Genomic DNA, 19,358 nt, shown 5'->3' with positions numbered 1-19,358 from the left:
GTCTATATCCCCTTGTAGGTTTTTTATGTCCTCCTCACTCTCTACTTTCCCTCCCATCTTTGTATCATCTGCAAACTTTGATATGTTACACTCGGTCCCCTCCTCCAAATCGTTAATATAGATTGTAAAGAGTTGGGGACCCAGCACCGAACCCTGCGGAACACCACTGGCTGCTGGTTGCCAGTCCGAGAATGAACCATTTATCCCAACTCTCTGCTTCCTGTTAGATAACCAATCCTCCACCCATGCCAGAATATTACCCCCAATCCAGTGATTCTTTATCTTGAGCAATAATCTTTTATGTGGCACCTTGTCGAATTTTTTTTTTATTCGTTCACGGGATGTGGGCGTCGCTGGCAAGGCCGGCATTTATTGCCCATCCCTAATTGCCCTCGAGAAGGTGGTGGTGAGCCGCCGCCTTGAACCGCTGCAGTCCGTGTGGTGACGGTTCTCCCACAGTGCTGTTAGGAAGGGAGTTCCAGGATTTTGACCCAGCCTTCCGGAAGTCTAAATACACTACGTCCACTGGTTCCCCTTTATCCACTCTGTACGTTATATCCTCAAAGAACTCAAGCAAATTTGTCAGACATGACTTCCCCTTCGTAAAGCCATGCTGACTTTGTCCTATTAAATTATGTTTATCCAAATGTTCTGCTACTGTCTCCTTAATAATAGACTCCAAAATTTTACCCACCACAGATGTTAGGCTAACTGGTCTATAATTTCCAGCCTTCTGCCTACTACCCTTTTTAAATAAGGGTGTTACATTAGCAGTTTTCCAATCTGCCGGGACCTTTGCCGAGTCCAGAGAATTTTGGAAAATTATTACCAATCGCTTGTGAGTCCAGAGGTAAATTGGTTGGTAGAATTGATAGCTGGAGTAAATGACAATAAAAGCTATGGGGAATATTCAGAGTAGGTTATTATACCAACTTTGTTCATTTTTTTAAAAATTGCAGTTGAATACCTCATTGTAACAATGTTTTCATAAACCTGGAAGAATAGAAGGCTGTTGAATTTGGCAAAATTCAGAAACAGTCAGTTTGTTGTTTAAGCTTTGGACCTATTTTATTTTAACTAATTTGTTGATCAAATCTATTATGTTCTGCCAGTGTTGTACAGTAAAAGTTTTATTTTTATTTGTACAACAATGGATGTAAGTGACTCTAGCTTTGCCTTTTTTTGAACTGCCTCCTAAAAGAAGTCCATCGTAGCTAGCTAACTAAAATGTCCTTCTGTAACCCAATCTTGGATGCTAAATCGTCAGGGATGGTTCTAGGAATGAATGATTTGAGAGTACATAATAGTATGTGGCCAAAGCAAAATACATTTTCCAACTGAGAACACAGGTAATGAGTCAAAATTTGGGTAGTCTTTTTGATCATATTGTAGTATTAGTTTTTGGTGCTTTTTGATACCTACCTTCTAATTAGAAGAACAGAAAAAAATAAAGTGATGCCCCCAATTTCTGCGTATTAAAGTGAAAATTCACTTTTTCTAATTTTTAAAAAAAAGTCCTGATGTTGACTCCTGCTCTCAAGTAAAAGTTTGTGCAGTGAAATCCACTTAGATGGATACACAATATGCTGTACAGTAAGTACATTCTTGATGTAAGTAAAATGTTACCAACTCATAGCTTACTTCAAACTTAATACTGATAGGACCTTCCTATTCAACACACTTGTAGCTCAATTCAACTTTTGACTCCATACTGAAAGATAGATCAGAGTATTTTCTAAATGGTGAGAATCTAGGAACTGTGGATAAGCAGAGAGATTTAGGGGTCCAAGTACAGAAATCACTGAAAGCTAGTGGACAGGTACAAACAATAATTAAAAAGGCTAGGCCTTTATCTCATGAGAGCTGGAATGTAAAGGGGTGGAGGTTATGCTACAGCTGTACAGAGCTTTGTTTAGACCCCGTCTGGAGTACTGCATTTAGTTCTGGTCACTGCACCCCAGATATAGGATATATTGGCCTTGGAGGGGGTGCAGCTCAGATTCATCAGAATGATACTGGGGCTAAAAGGGTTAAATTATGAGGACAGGTTGCATAGACTAGGCTTGTATTCCCTTCTGTATAGAAGAATAAGGGGTGATCTAATTGAGGTAATTAAAGGATTTCATAGGCTAGATAGAGAGGAACTATTTCCTCTGGTGGGGGAGTCCAGAACAAGGGGACATAACCTTAAAATTAGAGCTAGGCTATTTGGGAGTGATGTCAAGAAGCACAAAAAGGGTAGTGGAAATCTGGAACTCTTCCCCCAGAAAGCTGTTGAAGCTAGGTCAGTTGAAAATTTCAAAACTAAGATTGATAGATTTTTGTTAGGCAAGGGTATTAAGGGTATGGAACCAAGGTGGGTAGATGGAGTTAAGATACAGATCAGACATGATCTAATTGAATGGTGGAACAGACTTCTGGGGCTGAATGGCCTACTCCTTTTCATATGTTCCCAGTATATTGCAACAAGTTAGCTGATTTCACTATTTCCCTAATTATTAAGTGCAAATGTCTTGTGCTGATAAAATTTATATGATTGAAAAAGGTTTGTTCTACAATTTGTCTCAGCGCTCTGGCCGGGGGGTTTGAAGAAACTCAGCCAAGATTTCCGCTCCTGATTGCTCTCCAGTGACTCCTACTGGAAAGAGCACGTGTGGGCATTGGGTGAACAAAGAATTGGGCTCAGCTGTGATAATCTCCATGGTCAATTAAACTGCCGACAAGTCACTGTACAGGCTCACACATAAAGAATGGCCATTTGGACGAGTTACCAAAAGGCGATCAGTGCTTGTGAACTTGTATTGCAGGAGAAATCAGTGGGGTGGGGAAAGAAAATTTTAAAAAGATTTATTTTACAGAAAAATCAAAATTAACTTTTTTTCTTATTCGTTCTCAAATTACAGGCTCTTGCATTTTAATGAGCTGAAATGGAGGAAAGGCCTAGTTTTCCCAGAAGGAGCAAAGAGGTGGTCATCGGCAAGGAAGAAACTAACTCTTGGAGGAATACTCTGTACCAAGAAAATCATTTTGCACCTGGAAACTACTCAAAAGGTTTTAATAAAAGAACAGAAACCCAAAAACAAAAGGAAGTGCAAGAGAACTATGGTACTAGTCCAAGGAAGGGCGCTCAAGTCATCACGAGTAGCCCAAGCACAGTCATAAGAGCAGGTTACAGCACAGGGACACGGTCCAATGATGGTCGCAAAGAAAAAGGTAGAAAGTGGATATCTGGTGAGCAGCAGGGTTCTCCAGTTCAGAACACGGAGAGGAAATGGAGAGACAATACTTTTGAGTTAAAGTATAAATCGCCAATAAAGGACCTTGAGTACAATAAAACAGAATGGAACAGTAAGACTCAAACTATTGGTGATAAAGTCAGGAATGCTAGAAGACAGCTTCATAAGGAATATGTAAATGAAGAAATGTTTGGAAAGCAAACAGAAGGTATGTTGCTTTTTAAAATCATTTTATATTAATTATTTCCTCCTTTCCAGTTAGTATCCAGTTACTCATCCTTCTCAAGTTATGTTTAGTAAGCACAGGTTACCAGAATTTGATTACCATACAAGAATTTAATCTTTCCTTTGAAGGCCCATTGAATACCACTAGTCAAGAGGTTACCAAAAATTTAGCAACTTGCCCAAGCCCAAAAGTGCTACATGCTTGGCACTGTCAAGTGTTAGCAAAGGATACAACAAAGGCTATGGGCTCCGACAACATCCCGGCTGTAGTGCTGAAGTCTTGTGCTCCAGAACGAGCCGCGCCTCTAGCCAAACTGTTCTAGTACAGCTGCAACACTGGCATCTACCCGACAATGTGGAAAATTGCCCAGGTATGTCCTGTCCACAAAAAGCAGGACAAATCCAATCAGGCCCAATTAACGCCCCATCAGTCTACTCTCAATCATCAGCAAAGTGTAAGGAATCTTACAACACCAGGTTATAGTCCAACTGTTTTAGTTGAAAATCACAAGCTTTCGGAGGCTTTCTCCTTCGTCAGGTGAGCGAGTGTGGGATTCCATGGAAGGTTACCGCATTTATAATCAGAGAACAATACCTGGTGATTACAGATAATCTTTCCAACTGCGTCTGGAGATTGGCTGTTGTTGGTGTTGAGTACTGAGGCTGTTGCAACGATGCCTGTCAACCCCAGTCCATTACCGGCATCTCCACATCATCAGCAAAGTGATGGAAGGTGTCGTCGACAGCGCTATCAAGCGGCACTTACTCACCAATAACCTGCTCACCTATGCTCAGTTTGGGTTCTGCCAGGACCACTCGGCTCCAGACCTCATTACAGCCTTGGTCCCAACATGGACAAAAGAGCTGAATTCTAGAGGTGAGGTGAGAGTGACTGCCCTTGACATCAAGGCAGCATTTGACCGAGTGTGGCACCAAGGAGCACTAGTAAAATTGAAGTCAATGGGAACCGGGGAAAACTCTCCAGTGGCTGGAGTCATACCCAGCACAAAGGAAGATGGTAGTGATTGTTGGAGGCCAATCAACTCAGCCGCAGGACATTGCTGCAGGAGTTCCTCAGGGCAGTGTCCTAGGCCCAACCATCTTCAGCTGCTTCATCAATGACCTTCCCTCCATCATAAGGTCAGAAATGGGGATGTTCGCTGATGATTGCACAGTGTTCAGTTCCATTTGCAACTCCTCAGATAAAGCAGTCAGTGCCAGCATGCAGCAAGACCTGGACAACATCCAGGCTTGGGCTCATAAGCGGCAAGTAACATTTGCGCCAGACAAGTGCCAGGCAATGACCATCTCCAACAAGCGAGAGTCTAACCACCTCCCCTTGACATTCAACGGCATTACCATCGCCGAATCCCCCACCATCAACATCCTGGGGGTCACCACTGACCAGAAACTTAACTGGACTAGCCACATAAATACTTTGGCTACAAGAGGAGATCAGAGGCTGGGTATTCTGCAGCGAGTGACTCACCTCCTGACTCCTTAAAGCCTTTCCACCATTTACAAGGCACAAGTGAGGAGTGTGATGGAATACTCTCCACTTGCCTGGATGAGTGCAGCTCCAACAACACTCAAGAAGCTCGACACCATCCAGGATAAAGCAGCCTGCTTGATTGGCACCCCATCCACCACCCTAAACATTCACTCCCTTCACCACCGGCGCACTGTGGCTGCAGTGTGTACCATCCACAGGATGCACTGCAGCAACTCACCAAGGCTTCTTCGACAGCACCTCCCAAACCCGTGACCTCTACCACCTAGAAGGCCATGGGCAGCAGGCACATGGGAACAACACCACCTGCACGTTCCCCTCCAAGTCACACACCATCTTGACTTGGAAATATATCGCCGTTCCTTCATCGTCGCTGGGTTAAAATCCTGGAACTCCCTACCTAACAGCACTGTGGGAGAACCTTCACCACATGGACTGCAGCGGTTCAAGAAGGCGGCTCACCACCACCTTCTCAAGGGCAATTAGGGATGGGCAATAAATGCTGGCCTTGCCAGCGACACCTACGTCCCATGAATGAATTTTAAAAAAAAACACTTGCACAAATAAAATTGTGAGCAGTGTTGGTGTTTGAAAAAATATTTCTTAACTAAGTGTTGGGATGTGTTGAATTTTGTACACTTTTTCAATAAGTGTTATATCAAGATAATCTGATGACCAAGAGCCATATGGTAATTTCATATATTCGAAAGGGATGTTTTTAGTGCTGTTACCTCATTGAACAAATCTTAAACTAAAACTCCAAAATCTGTTAGTATCAGCAACATGGTACATGTACAAATGAATGGAAACGTGGATTTAAACTTTACAAGTGGCCCGAAGGCTCCGTGGTATGCACCTTTGTGGCCCATAAAGGTCAAAAGCTTAGGTACCACTGCTCCTTGACCGTAGTCCATTTCTCCGCCGCTTTTGGATCTTATAGTGACTTCCAACTTGGCCACCATTTTTCTGCCCCATGATTGCTTCTGCACACTCCCTGGCTCTTCATTCCCACAGAAATATCTACACCAGTGCATCCTCTGATACTATGTACCCTTCAAATAGCTTCTGGGCTCACTCACCCTCCATGTATGCCTCCGAACTTGGACATCAGTTTATTGATGCTCCAAGCTGACTCCCAACTGACTACCTCAACTTTATCCCACTATGGGACCTCTGACATTAACTTTGGAGTCCCTCTTATTGTCTACTCTCTATTCCCTGTTTACAAGGACATATCTATCCCAATCTTGCTTTGTAACCACGCCTATGTAACTTGAGTTTCCCTGTGTCCATTTGCGTGTGCATTTGGCTGTCGCCCAAGCCCTGAGCCCATCGCTTCAAATTCCCCTTTTTTCATCTTTTTTCTTTACCCCTCCTAGGCCCTTCTCTCCTGTAATGCCTCCTTTCATTTCTTCCCCCTCGGGTACTCTGCACCCCCCCCCACCCCCACCCCCACCAAATCCCTTCCCTAAACCTTAAGCACTCCTCAACCTTCCTACTTTCCTGCCGCCGTCCCAGGCTTGACTTCCTCTTAGATAAGCCTACAGCCTTCCTCTTTGCCTCTCTTGGTATTCCACTGAAGGGCCAATCGAGGCACTCATTGCTGCCTCCTTACGAGCAGCAATCCCAACTGCCCCATTCTACTCTCACCGACCCTCCCACCCAGCGCACCCACTGGGGGCTAATCTTGCCACTCTCCTTCCTGTCCCACTCACCCCTCCCAGCGCTGACCCTGTGGACTCTGCCAGCGGATCAGCTAACACTGCCCCTCTCCGCATCTCCATTCACTTGTGAACAAGGCCAATGCCAACCATGAGCTTATTGTGGTTGATTGCATCGATATCACGGCCATGACAGAAACCTTCCCCCTTATTGAAGCCTCCCCACCTGTCTATATCTTCCACCACTTGCCCCGTCCAGACAGCTGCGGTGGCGGTGTCCTCAACTCCACTTTCCCGCCCTTTCCCCATATCCTTTGACTTCCTTGCTGATCAAAAATTTGTCTAACTCAGCCTTGAATGTATTCAATGACTCAGCCTCCACAGCTTTTTGGGGTAAAGAATTCCAAGGATTCACCACCCTCTGGGAGAAGAAATTCCTCCTTATTTCCGTCTTAAACGGGCGACCCCTTATTCTGAGACTGTGTCCCCTAGTTTTAGATTCCCTCATGAGGGGTAACATCCTCTCAGCATCTACCCTATCGAGTCCCCTCAGAATCTTGTATGTTTGAATAAGATCTCCTCTCATTCTTCTAAACTCCAATGAGTATAGACCCAACCTGTTCAATCTTTCCTCATAAGACAACCCTTCCATACCCGGAATCAACCTAGTGAGCCTTCTCTGAACTGCCTCCAATGCAAGTATGCCCTTCCTTAAATAAGGGCACCAGAAATGTACACAGTACTTCAGGTGTGGTCTCACCAGCACCCTGTACAGCTGTAGCATGACTTCCCTGCTTTTATACTCCATCCCCCTAGAAATAAAGGCCAATATTCCAATTGCCTTTGGATTACCTATTGCACCTGTATGTTGACTTTTTGTGTTCCACAGACAAGGACACCCAGATCCCTCTGTACCATAGCATTTTGTAGTATTTCTCCATTCAAGTAATATTTTGCTTTTTTTATTTTTCCTCCCAAAGTGGATGACTTCACATTTTCCCACATTATATTCCATCTGCCAAATTTTTGCCCATTTACTTAACCTGTCAATATCCCTTTACAGACCCTTTGTGTCCTCATCGCAACTTGCTTTTCCACCTATCTTTGTATCATCAGCAAATTTGGCCACAAGACACTCTGTTCCTTCATCCAAGTCATTGATATATATTGTAAATAGTTGAGGCCCCAGCACTGATTCCTGCGGCATCCCACTAGTTACAGATTGCCATTTTGAAAATGACACTTTTATCCTGACTCTTTGTTTTCTATTGTAAACAATTTTACAACACCAAGTTATAGTCCAACGATTTTTATTTGAAATCTACAAGCTTTCGGAGGCTTCCTCCTTCCTCAGGTAAATGTCAAGAGCTCCTTGAAGCCTACGCATTTATACATATAGAACAGTACATGGTGTTTACAGACTGCCCCTGCAACTGCCCGTTGCCAAGGCAATCACCGTGTTCAGACAGAGAGGTGTCACCTACAGAACCCCCGAATACACATTCAACAAAAAAACAAACAGGAAAAAAAACAGAGAGAGGCAAAAACATCCGGAAGGCAGAGAAAGCCAGCAAATGACCCATTATATTAAAAACAGATAGCTTTTGTTCGCTGGTGGGGTAACGTGTAGCGTGACATGAACCCAAGATCCCGGTTGAGGCCGTCCACATGGGTGCGGAACTTGGCTATCAATTTCTGCTCGACGATTTTGCGTTGTCGTGTGTCTCGAAGGCCGCCTTGGAGAACGCTTACCCGAAGATCGGTGGCTGAATGTCCCTGACTGCTGAAGTGTTCCCCGACTGGGAGGGAACCCTCCTGTCTGGCGATTGTTGCGCGGTGTCCGTTCATCCGTTGTCGCAGTGTCTGCATGGTCTCGCCAATGTACCATGCTCCGGGGCATCCTTTTCTGCAGCGTATGAGGTAGACAACGTTGACCGAGTCACAGGAGTATGAACCATGCACCTGGTGGGTGGTGTCCTCTCGTGTGATGGTGGTATCTGTGTCGATGATCTGGCATGTCTTGCAGCGGTTACCGTGGCAGGGCTGTGTGGTGTCGTGGACGCTGTTCTCCTGAAAGCTGGGTAATTTGCTGCGAATGATAGTCTGTTTGAGGTTGGGTGGCTGTTTAAAGGCGAGTAGTGGAGGCGTGGGGAAGGCCATAGCGAGGTGTTCGTCGTCATCGATGACATGTTGAAGGCTGCGGAGAACATGGCGTAGTTTCTCCGCTCCGGGGAAGTACTGGACGACAAAGGGTACTCTGGTTGCGTCCCGTGTTAGTCTTCTGAGGAGGTCTATGCGATTTTTCGCTGTGGCCCGTCGGAACTGTCGATCGATGAGTCGAGCGTCATATCCCGTTCTTACCAGGGCGTCTTTCAGAGTCTGTAGGTGTCCATCCCGTTCCTCCTCGTCTGAGCAGACCCTGTGTATTCGCAGGGCCTGTCCATAGGGGATGGCCTCTTTGACGTGGTTAGGGTGGAAGCTGGAAAAGTGGAGCATCGTGAGGTTGTCCGTGGGCTTGCGGTAGTGAGGTGCTGAGGTGCCCGTCTTTGATGGAGATTCGTGTGTCCAAGAAAGAAACTGATTCTGAGGAGTAGTCCATGGTGAGCTTGATGGTGGGATGGAACTTGTTGATGTTATCGTGTAGTCTCTTTAGTGATTCTTCGCCGTGGGTCCATAGAAAGAAAATGTCGTCGATATAGCGTTGGTTGGAGGTCCTGTGCAGTGAAGAAGTCCTGCTCGAACTTGTGCATGAAAATGTTGGCGTATTGGGGTGCAAATTTGGTCCCCATGGCTGATGGAGTATGAACCATGCACCCACCAGGTGCATGGTTCATACTCCTGTGACTCGGCCAACGTTGTCTACCTCATACGCTGCAGAAAAGGATGCCCCGGAGCATGGTACATTGGCGAGACCATGCAGACACTGCGACAACGGATGAACGGACACCGCGCAACAATCGCCAGACAGGAGGGTTCCCTCCCAGTCGGGGAACACTTCAGCAGTCAGGGACATTCAGCCACCGATCTTCGGGTAAGCGTTCTCCAAGGCGGCCTTCGAGACACACGACAACGCAAAATCGTCGAGCAGAAATTGATAGCCAAGTTCCGCACCCATGAGGACGGCCTCAACCGGGATCTTGGGTTCATGTCACGCTACACGTTACCCCACCAGCGAACAAAAGCTATCTGTTTTTAATATAATGGGTCATTTGCTGGCTTTCTCTGCCTTCCGGATGTTTTTGCCTCTCTCTTTTTTTTCCTGTTTGTTTTTTTGTTGAATGTGTATTCGGGGGTTCTGCAGGTGACACCTCTCTGTCTGAACACGGTGATTGCCTTGGCAACGGGCAGTTGCAGGGGCAGTCTGTAAACACCATGTATTGTTCTATATGTATAAATGCGTAGGCTTCAAGGAGCTCTTGACATTTACCTGAGGAAGGAGGAAGCCTCCGAAAGCTTGTAGATTTCAAATAAAAATCGTTGGACTATAACTTGGTGTTGTAAAATTGTTTACAATTGTCAACCCCAGTCCATCACCGGCATCTCCACATCTTTGTTTTCTGTTAGTTAGCCAATCCTCTATCCATGCCAGTATATTACCCCCAAGACCATGAGCTCTTGTGCAGTAATCTTTTATGTGGCACCTTATCGAATGCCTTTTGAAATCCAAATATACTGCATCCATTGGTTCCCCTTTATCCACCCTGCCCGTTACTTCCTCAAAGAACTCTAATAGATTTGTTAGACATGATTTCCCCTTCATAAAACCATGTTGACTCTCCTTGATTGTAATATGAGTCTCCAAATGTCCTGCTACTACTTCCTTAATAATGGATTCTAGCATTTTCCCAATAACAGATGTTAGGCTGACTGGTCTATAGTTACCTGCTTTCTGTCTCTCTCCCTTCTTGAATAGGGGTGATACTTTTGCGGTTTTCCAATCCGCTGGGACCTTTCCAGAATCTAGTGAATTCTGGAAGATTACAACCAATGCATCCACTACCTCTGTAGCCACTTCCTTTAAGACCCTCTGATGCAAGCCATCAGGTCCAGGGGTCTTGTCAGCCTTTAGACCCATTAGTTTACCTAGTACTTTTTCTCTAGTGATAGTGATTTGTTTTTAGTTCCTCCCTCCCATTTGCTGCTTGATATTCTACTATTATTGGTATGTTATTAGTGTCTTCTACTGTGAAGATAGATACAAAATATCTGTTCAATTCCTCTGCCATTTCTTTGTTTTCCATTATTATTTCCCCAGTCTCATCCTCCAACGGACCAATGTTTACTTTAGCTACCCTCTTCCTTTTTATATACTTGTAGAAGCTTTTACTGTCAGTTTTTATATTTCTTGCTAGTTTACTCTCATAATTTATTTTCTCCCTCTATTATTCTTTTAGTCATTCTTTGCTGGTTTTTAAAGTTTTCCCAATCTTCGGGCTTACCAGTAATCCTTGCCATGTTGTATGCTTTTTCTTTTAACCTGATACCATCCTTGACTTCCTTAGTTAGCCATGGTTAGTTCACCCTTTTTGTGGAAACTTTCCTCCTCACGGATATATTTTTGTTGCGAGTCATAAAATATCTTTTTAAATGTTTGCTACTGCTTATCCACCATCATACCATCTAATCTGTTTACCCAGTCCACTTTAGCCAATTCCGCCCTCATTATTTTATAATTGCCCTTATTTAAGTTTAATACAGTAGTTTCAGACCCAAGATCCTTGCTCTCAAACTGGATGTGAAATTCTATCATGTTATGATCACTGCTTCCCAAGGGATCCTTTACTTTGAGATCATTAATTAATTAATGATCGTTTCATTACCCATTACCAGGTCCAAAATGGCCTGTTCCCTGGTTGTTTCCCCGATGTATTGGTCTAAGAAACAGTCCCTAATACACTCTCTGAACTCCTCCTCGGCTATTTTTGCCAATTTGATTTGTCCAATCTATGTGAAAGTTAAAATCGCCCATGATTATTGCATTACCTTTTTTACAAGCCCTCCTTATTTCCTGATTTATATTTTGCCCTACAGTGTAGCTACTGTTAGGGGGCCTATATACTACTCCCACCAGTGATTTCTTTCCCTTGCTGAAGAAACAGCAAGTATGAAAACCTCCACCCAAATTGATTCGACATCTTGATCTTCTGAGCCAAGATCATTTCTTGCCATTATACCAATTTCATCCCTTACTAACAGAGCTACCCTACCACCTTTACCTTTTTTCCTATCCTTCCGAAATGTTAAATGACCCTGAATATTTAGCTCCCAACCTTGGTCACCTTGCAACCACGTCTCTGTAATGGCTACGAGATCATACCCATTTGTTTCGATTTGTGCCGTCAATTCATCTATCTTATTACGAATGCTGCATGCATTCAGATAAAGAACCTTTAATTTTGTCTTTTTACCATTCTTTCCTACCCCAGCCACATTTGCTAGTGCACTCTTATGTTTGTACACTCTGTTTATCATTACCCCCATCACTTTCCTGTACTACTTCCTTGTCTTTTCTCTTTATCAATCTAAACTGAGCCCCCCCCCCCCCCCCCCCCCCACATTTAGTTTAAAGCCTTCTCTACCGCCCTAGTTATTCGGTTTGCCAGAACACTGGTCCCAGCATGGTTCAGGTGAAGCCCATCTCAACGGAACAGCTCCCTCTTTCCCCAGTACTGAATCAAAACCCACTTCTCCAACACCAATCTTTGAGCCATGCATTCATCTCTGATCTGATTTACTCTGTGCCAATTTGCTCGTGGCTCAGGTAATAATCCGGAGGTTATCACCTTTGTGGTTCTGCTTTTTAATTTAGTCCCTAGCTGCTCAAACTCCCTCAGCAGAAACTCTTGGGCCTACCTACGTGGACCACGACAACTGGATCCTCCCCCTCCCACTCCAAGTTTCTCTCCAGCCCTGAGGAGATGGCCTTAACCCTGGCGCTGGGTAGGCAACACAGCCTTCGGGACTCTCGCTCTTGGCTGCAGAGAACAGTGTCTATCCCTCTAACTATACTGTCGCCTACTACAACCACATTCCTCCTTACTCCCCCCACTTGAATGGCCCCCTGAACCACGGTGCTGTGGCCAGTTTGCTCATCCTCCCTGCAGTCCCTGCACTCATCCACAAGGGCTGCAAGAACCTTGTATCTATTGGACAAGTGCAGAGGCTGAGGCTCCTGCAATGCTACCTCCTGGATCCCCGTACCTGCCTCACTCGCAGTCGCACCGTCCTGTCCCTGACCACATGCCATTCTACAGTATTTAGTCTAAGGGGCGTGACTGCCTCCTGGATCAAAGTGTCCAGGTAACTTACTCCCTCCCTGATGCATCGAAATGTCTGCAGCTCGGATTCCACCTCCTCAACTCGGAGCCGAAGTTCCTCGAGCTGTACTTGCAAAACTGTCCAGTAGCTCCCACGTATTGCAGCTGCAACACATCTCCTGCCCTGTCATAACTATTTTATTTATTTAATTGTTGTGTTGTGGCCCTTAGCACCAAATCATACCTTGGTCTGTCCCTTTGAGCATCTCACCTTGTTCCACCCATCTCACCTCTCCTTTAAAATCCTCTTTCTTTAATGCCCATCCAAGTACCATGCCAAATTTCTTACCGAGATACCTTCACTGCTTTCCTCCTGCACCGAGTGACTCCTCATCCTTGGTGATTTCAACCTCCAACTCAACACATCATGCTCTCCTCAGTTCACTGCCCTCCTATCCTCCCTTAATCTCTCCCTCCATATGAACTCCCCATACCACAATCATGGCCACTCCTTTGACCCTGCCATCTCACATGGGCTCTCTCTATTTCCATCGTGTCAATCATGGATAAGGCCACCTCTGATCAGTTCCTTATACCTCTCTCCACCCACATCCCCCTTCCCACTCCCAACCCCAACTTCTGTGTTCGCCCCTGGAAAAAACTTACCCCCAAGTCATATACAACGGCACTTTCAAATTCCCAACTGTCTAGCCTTTGGCCCTCAATTCACCACGACATTTCTGCAGCTACCAATCTGCTCAATCAGACCCTCACCTTCACCTTGATGCCCTTGTACCAATTAAAACCATTACTGTCTCTCACCCTGGTTGTTCCCTCTGGTACGGCCTTCATCTCCGCTCCCTTAAGTCCAAGGGATGCAGACTTGAACGTTTATGGTTTAGCCATTCTGGCTGGACTACTTAAAGCACTATTGGGTCCTGCTGTCCTCTGCCAAAACTGCTCACTATTCCAGGATTATCCTGGAATCTTCTCCACTACAAACCGTCTTCTTAATCCCCTCTCCCCTGCTTTCTCCACCTTCACCTCCAATAAGTGCAAGGAGCTCATGGACTTCTTTCTCTCTAAGATTGAGAACATCCATTCAGCTGCCTCTGCCGCTTCCCTCCCTTCCCCTAGCCCACCAAGCGAACTTCCCCTACAGTTCCCCCCGCCCTAGCCCTGAACTCGCACCTTTCTCTCGTTTCTTTCCTAACCCCTCCTCATGCCCTCTCCAAGCTCATCTCAACCATGAGCCCCACCTCCTGCTCCCATGTCCCTATTCCCACCAAACTGCTGACCACTCAACTTCCCTTCCTGGCCCTCATGTTAGTTGATATTGTTAACTGGTCCCCCTCCCCTTCAAATCTGCTGTCATCACCCCCTTCCTCAAAAAACCCACTCCTGACCCCTTTTTCCTTGCAAACTACTGCCCCATCTCCAACCTCCCTTTCCTTTCCAAAGTCCTTGAACATGTTGTTGCCTCTCAAATCCGTGCCTATCCTTCCCGCAACTCCATGTTTGAATCCCTCCAATAAAATTACCGCCCCTGCTGCAGCACTGAAATGGCCCTTATCAAAGTCATAAACTCCATTCCCTGGCCACCAACTCCATCCCTCTCCCTGGCTGCTGTGAGGCTGAGCCAGACAGTTCGCAACTGTGCCGTCCTATTTGACCCTAAGCGGAGCTTCCGACCACATATCCACTCCATCACCAAGACCGCCTACTTCCACCTCCGTAACGTCGCCCGTCTCAGCCCCTGCCTCAGCTCATCTGCTGCTGAAACCTTCGTCAATGGCATTGTTACCTCTAGATTTGGCTAGTCCAATGCTCTCCTGGCTGGCCTCCCATCTTCCACCCTCCATAAACTTGAGCTCATCCAAAACTGCCCATATCCTAACTCGCATTAAGTCCCGTTAACCCATCACCCCTGTGCTTATTGACCTACATTAGCTCCTGGTCCATGAATGCCTTGATTTTAAAATTCTCATCCTTGTTTTCAAATCCATTTATGGCCTCGCCCCTCCCTATCTCTGTAACTTCCTCCAATTCTTGCCTCTTGCACATCCCCCGATTTTAATCGCTCCACCATTGGCGGCTGTGCATTCAGCTGCCTAGGCCCTAAGCTCTGGAATTCCCTCCCTGAACCCCTCTTCCTCTCCTCCTTTAAGATGCTCCTTAAAACCTACCGCTTTGACCAACCTTTTGCACCTGTCCTAATATCTCCTTATGTGGCTCAGTGTCAAATTTTATTTGATAATGCTCCTGTGAAGTTCCTTGAGGCATTTTATCACATTAAAGACACTATATAAATGCAAGTTGTTGTTGAGGAAATGGGAGGATGCCAGGCTCTCTCTGACATCCCACCAGTTCCGTTCAGTGTATAGCCAGCAGTAAGTACTCTGGCATGTAGCAGGCATACTTGCAGTACAGTGGCTGAAAGTGGGCCCCACAATACCATAGGTAAACTGCAATCAGACTGACAGCATGGTTAATTACAGTTTGAAGAGCGTCACAACCAAAAGGGAGCATCTGAATGTGCAAATTGGTACGGTTCCAGACTTAGACCAGACCGACCCATGACCCTCCAGTGGAGCGGCAATGCGCTATTCCAAAATCCCTTTGCCCCTTTGGGGCAGGCTCCTAGTAATGCCAAAAATGGCACTGGGATCTGCCTCCGTAATGCAAATAACCCCATCTCCAGGATTAGGCACAGGGTTGGGGCCATCACAAATGGGTGGGTGGAAGCCCTGCCCTGCCTCACTTTTGGCAGTGCAGTGGGATGTCTGGAATACAAGACTATTCAGGATATTGTTCATTCTCTGTGAGAAGAAATGCTTTCTCATCAGTCCTGAACTTGCCTTTTATCTATGTCGCCTTATTCTGCAGTCACAGTTTAACTTGAAATAATGCTCAGGATTAACCTTTTCTATTCAATTAGTATCTTGTATACCTCTATAAGATCTCAGTCATTCATCTCCTTTCAAGACTTAAAAAGTCAAAAGTTTTAGTCCTCTGACGCTAGGGATTAGCCTCGTTGCCCTTCTCTGCACCACTTGCAGGGCTTGATTGTTTCCTGGTGACCAGAGCTGAACATTTTATTTAAAGTGTGGACTGATTGGCACACTGTACAGCTTTAGTAGGACTGCCTCAGACATCTATCTTACTGATGTGGCAATAAGTGTCTGCTCTGCATTTCATCTTCTATAGTTTTGCCTACTTGCAAAGATTGCCTAGGTCCTTCTGCAATTCATCAGCTGCATCATCAGACTGTACTGTTTTTTTAACTGCTTTTACTTCATCCTCAGTTTGAACTCCATTTGCATAGAACCATAGAAAAGATACAGCATGGAAGGGGGCCATTCGGCCCATCATGTCCGCGCCGGCTCGAAAAACAACCAGGTGCCCGTTCTAATCCCATCTTCCAGCACCTGGTCCGTAGCCCTGCAGCTTACAGCACTTTAGGTGCAGGTCCAGGTACTTTTTAAAAGAGTTGAGGGTCCCTGCCTCTACCACCAATTTGGGCAGCAATTTCCATACACCCACCACCCTCTGAGTAAAAAAGTTTTTCCTCATGTCCCCTCTAATCCTTCCACCAGTCTGCTTAAATCTATGTCCTCCAGTTCTTGAACACTCCGCTAGGGAAACAGGTACTTCCTGTTTACTCTACCTGAGGCCCTCAATCAAATCACCCCTCAGCCTCCTCTGCTCCAAGGAAAACAACCCCAGCCTATCCAATCTCTCCTCATAGTTGAAATTTTCAAACCCTGGCAACATTCTTGTAAATCTTCCCCGCACTCTCACTAGACCAACTGCGTCCTTCCTGTAATGTAGTGACCAGAACTGCGCACAACACTCCAGCTGTGGCCTTACCAGCATTTTATACAGTTCCATCATTACATCCCTGCTTTTGTATTCTATACCTTGGCTAATAACAGAGAGCAATCCGTATGCCTTCTTCACAGCCTTATCTACCTGTACTGCCACTTAGGGACCTGTGCACATGCACTCCAAGGTCTCTCGTTTCCTCTACCCCTCTCAATATATTCCCGTTTACTGTGTGTTCCCTTTTACTGTTTGCCCTCCCTAAGTGCATTACCTCACACTTCTCTGGGTTGAACTCCATTTGCCACTTTCCGCCCACTCCACCAACCCATTGATATCTTCTTGGAGTCTACAGCTATCCTCTTCACTATCAACTACACGGCCAATTTTTGTGTCGTCTGCAAATGTGCCAATCATGCCCCTACATTCAAGTCCAAATCATTAATATGTACCACAAACAGCAAGGGACCCAACACTGAGCCCTGTGGCACACCACTGGAAACAGATTTCCATTCGCAAAGACATCCATCGACTTTTACCCTTTGTTTCCTGTTACTGAGCCAATTTTGGATCCAATTCGCCACATTTTCCTGTATCCCATGGGCTTTTACCTTTGACCAGTCTGCCATGTGGGACCTTGTCAAATGCCTTACTAAAATCCATGTAGACAACATCCACTGCACTACCCTCATCAATCCTCCTTGTCACTTCCTCAAAGAATTTAATCAGATTTGTAAGGCATGACCTTCCCTGAACAAATCCATGCTGACTATCCTTGATTAAACCATGCCTTTCCAAGTGACAGTTTATCCTATCTCTCAGTATTGATTCTAATAGTTTGTCCACCACTGAGGTAAGACTGACCGGCCTATAATTGTTCGGCCTTTCCCTCATACCCTTTTTAAAACAATGGTATTACGTTTGCAGTCTTCCAGTCCTCTGGTACCTCCCCTGTATCTAGTGAGGATTGGAAAATGATCATCAGAGCACTCACTATTTCCTCCCTGGCTTCCTTCAATAGCCTAGGAAACAATCCATCCGGCCCTGGTGACTTATCAACTTTCAAGGATTCCAGTCCCTCTGATACTTCCTCTCTCGTTATGTTTACCTTATCCAATATTTCACACCTCTCCTCTTTAACTACCATGTCCGGATCATCTCTTTCCTTTGTGAATACGGAGACAAAATATTCATTTAAAACCCCACCCACATCCTCTGCTTCTACACACAAGTTACCCTTATCATCCCTGATAGGTCCCACCTTTTCCTTAGCTATCCTCTTGTTCTTAATGGCATCTTTAAGGAATTTAAATTCTTCTGAAATCCTCTTGCTCTTTTAATATTGGAAGAATTATTACTTTTAGGTTTGGATTCTACAGCTATACTTATTTCTAGTTCCCTATTTCCCCCTCTTACTGACTTTTCAATATTTGTTTTGAAGGTTCCTGTATCGTACCCAGAGATTTCTCTTGCCTTTCTCCCTACATGCTTTGTAGGGTTTGTTTTTCTTATCTCTGTATTGTGTTACTAATCCATTTTGGGTCACATTTCTACAGTCTGCACTTAATACTGCTTGGTATATATTTTTCTCGCGTATTTTGTGGTATGTCCTTAAAGGAATTGCATTAGTCCTCAAAGTTTTCTGGAGTACTATCCCCAACCTAGCCACTCAACCTCTCCGTAAGGGAACAATTTAAACTGGAGTCTCATTTTTACAGGGGGTAAATTGTTGTTCGAGATTTAAATTTTAAATGTTAAAAATGTTTTTCTTGCTTTTCCTTTCTATCTCATTTTTGTGTGTCTCTTAATCCAATTTTTCTTTCCCTCTTTATTTCTCTTTCTTTACCTGATTTGACTCTAATTCACTCTATTTCCTTCTCTGTCATTCCTGTTTCTTTCTCAATCCTTAAATCTCATTGGTTAAGGAGACAGACTGGTCCCATCGTTCACTAAGGTCCCAGATGCCCCATTGCCCTCGCACTTCCAGCAACTTACAAGGCAAAAAATCTTCAAGCTGAAGGGCGAGGGAAAAAGTCTAACTAACTGGGCACCCCGTGAGGTCCAGCAATATCTGGGCCATTCGTTTCCCATCGTGCTGTATCTAATCTGTTTGCCTAACCGGCTTGGAGCATGGCACTAAGACTACTACCCTAGAGATCTAGCACTATTCTAAAATCTTAACTCCTCAAGTTGCCTCTGCAAGACCCTAATCCTAATGTGTCATTGATTCCTACTTGAGCCACAACTTTTGGCTGTTTCCCTTTCCAGAAGCTTTACCACCCATTTTATTGTATCACTTTATGATGGCATCAATTAGGTAATATTACATTCAGGTCACGGTCACAAATCAGGCTGCGAATTGCCTTAATTGTGGAATTCCACACTACTAACATGCACCTGTTCTCGTATATAAAATCATTCCCCCCTGCCCCATGGATAATCCCTAATTCTGCATTGTTGCTTATGACTACCCTTCCTTATGCCTCTGTGCTTGTCCTCACCATGTTTGTCAAGAACTTCAATTTTTAAATATTAAATTTAAATATTAAAATAGAGGGAATTTTAAAAATCAGATTGAGAACGGGAAAGAAAGACTTGCATTTATATAGTGCCTTTCAGGAATTCAGGACGTCCCAAAGCGTTTCAC

The 19,358-nt window shown here is 44.9% G+C and overlaps 1 protein-coding gene across 1 annotated transcript in view; it reads left to right on the top strand.

Annotated features, from left to right (window-relative positions):
• LOC137321038 (terminal uridylyltransferase 7-like) overlaps positions 1-19,358 on the top strand; it is a 111,484-nt gene that overhangs the window by 8,333 nt on the left and 83,793 nt on the right. Inside the window, exon 2 of the mRNA XM_067983178.1 lies at positions 2,904-3,444. Coding sequence (XP_067839279.1) covers positions 2,928-3,444 — 517 coding nt within the window. The 5' untranslated portion in view covers positions 2,904-2,927. The remainder of the gene's footprint in view (positions 1-2,903; positions 3,445-19,358) is intronic.

Source organism: Heptranchias perlo, chromosome 4 (assembly GCF_035084215.1).
Source record: "Heptranchias perlo isolate sHepPer1 chromosome 4, sHepPer1.hap1, whole genome shotgun sequence".
Taxonomy (NCBI): Eukaryota; Metazoa; Chordata; class Chondrichthyes; order Hexanchiformes; family Hexanchidae; genus Heptranchias; species Heptranchias perlo.
The sequence above is the reverse complement of the archived record's forward strand: the minus strand, read 5'-3'. Positions and strand labels throughout refer to the sequence as shown.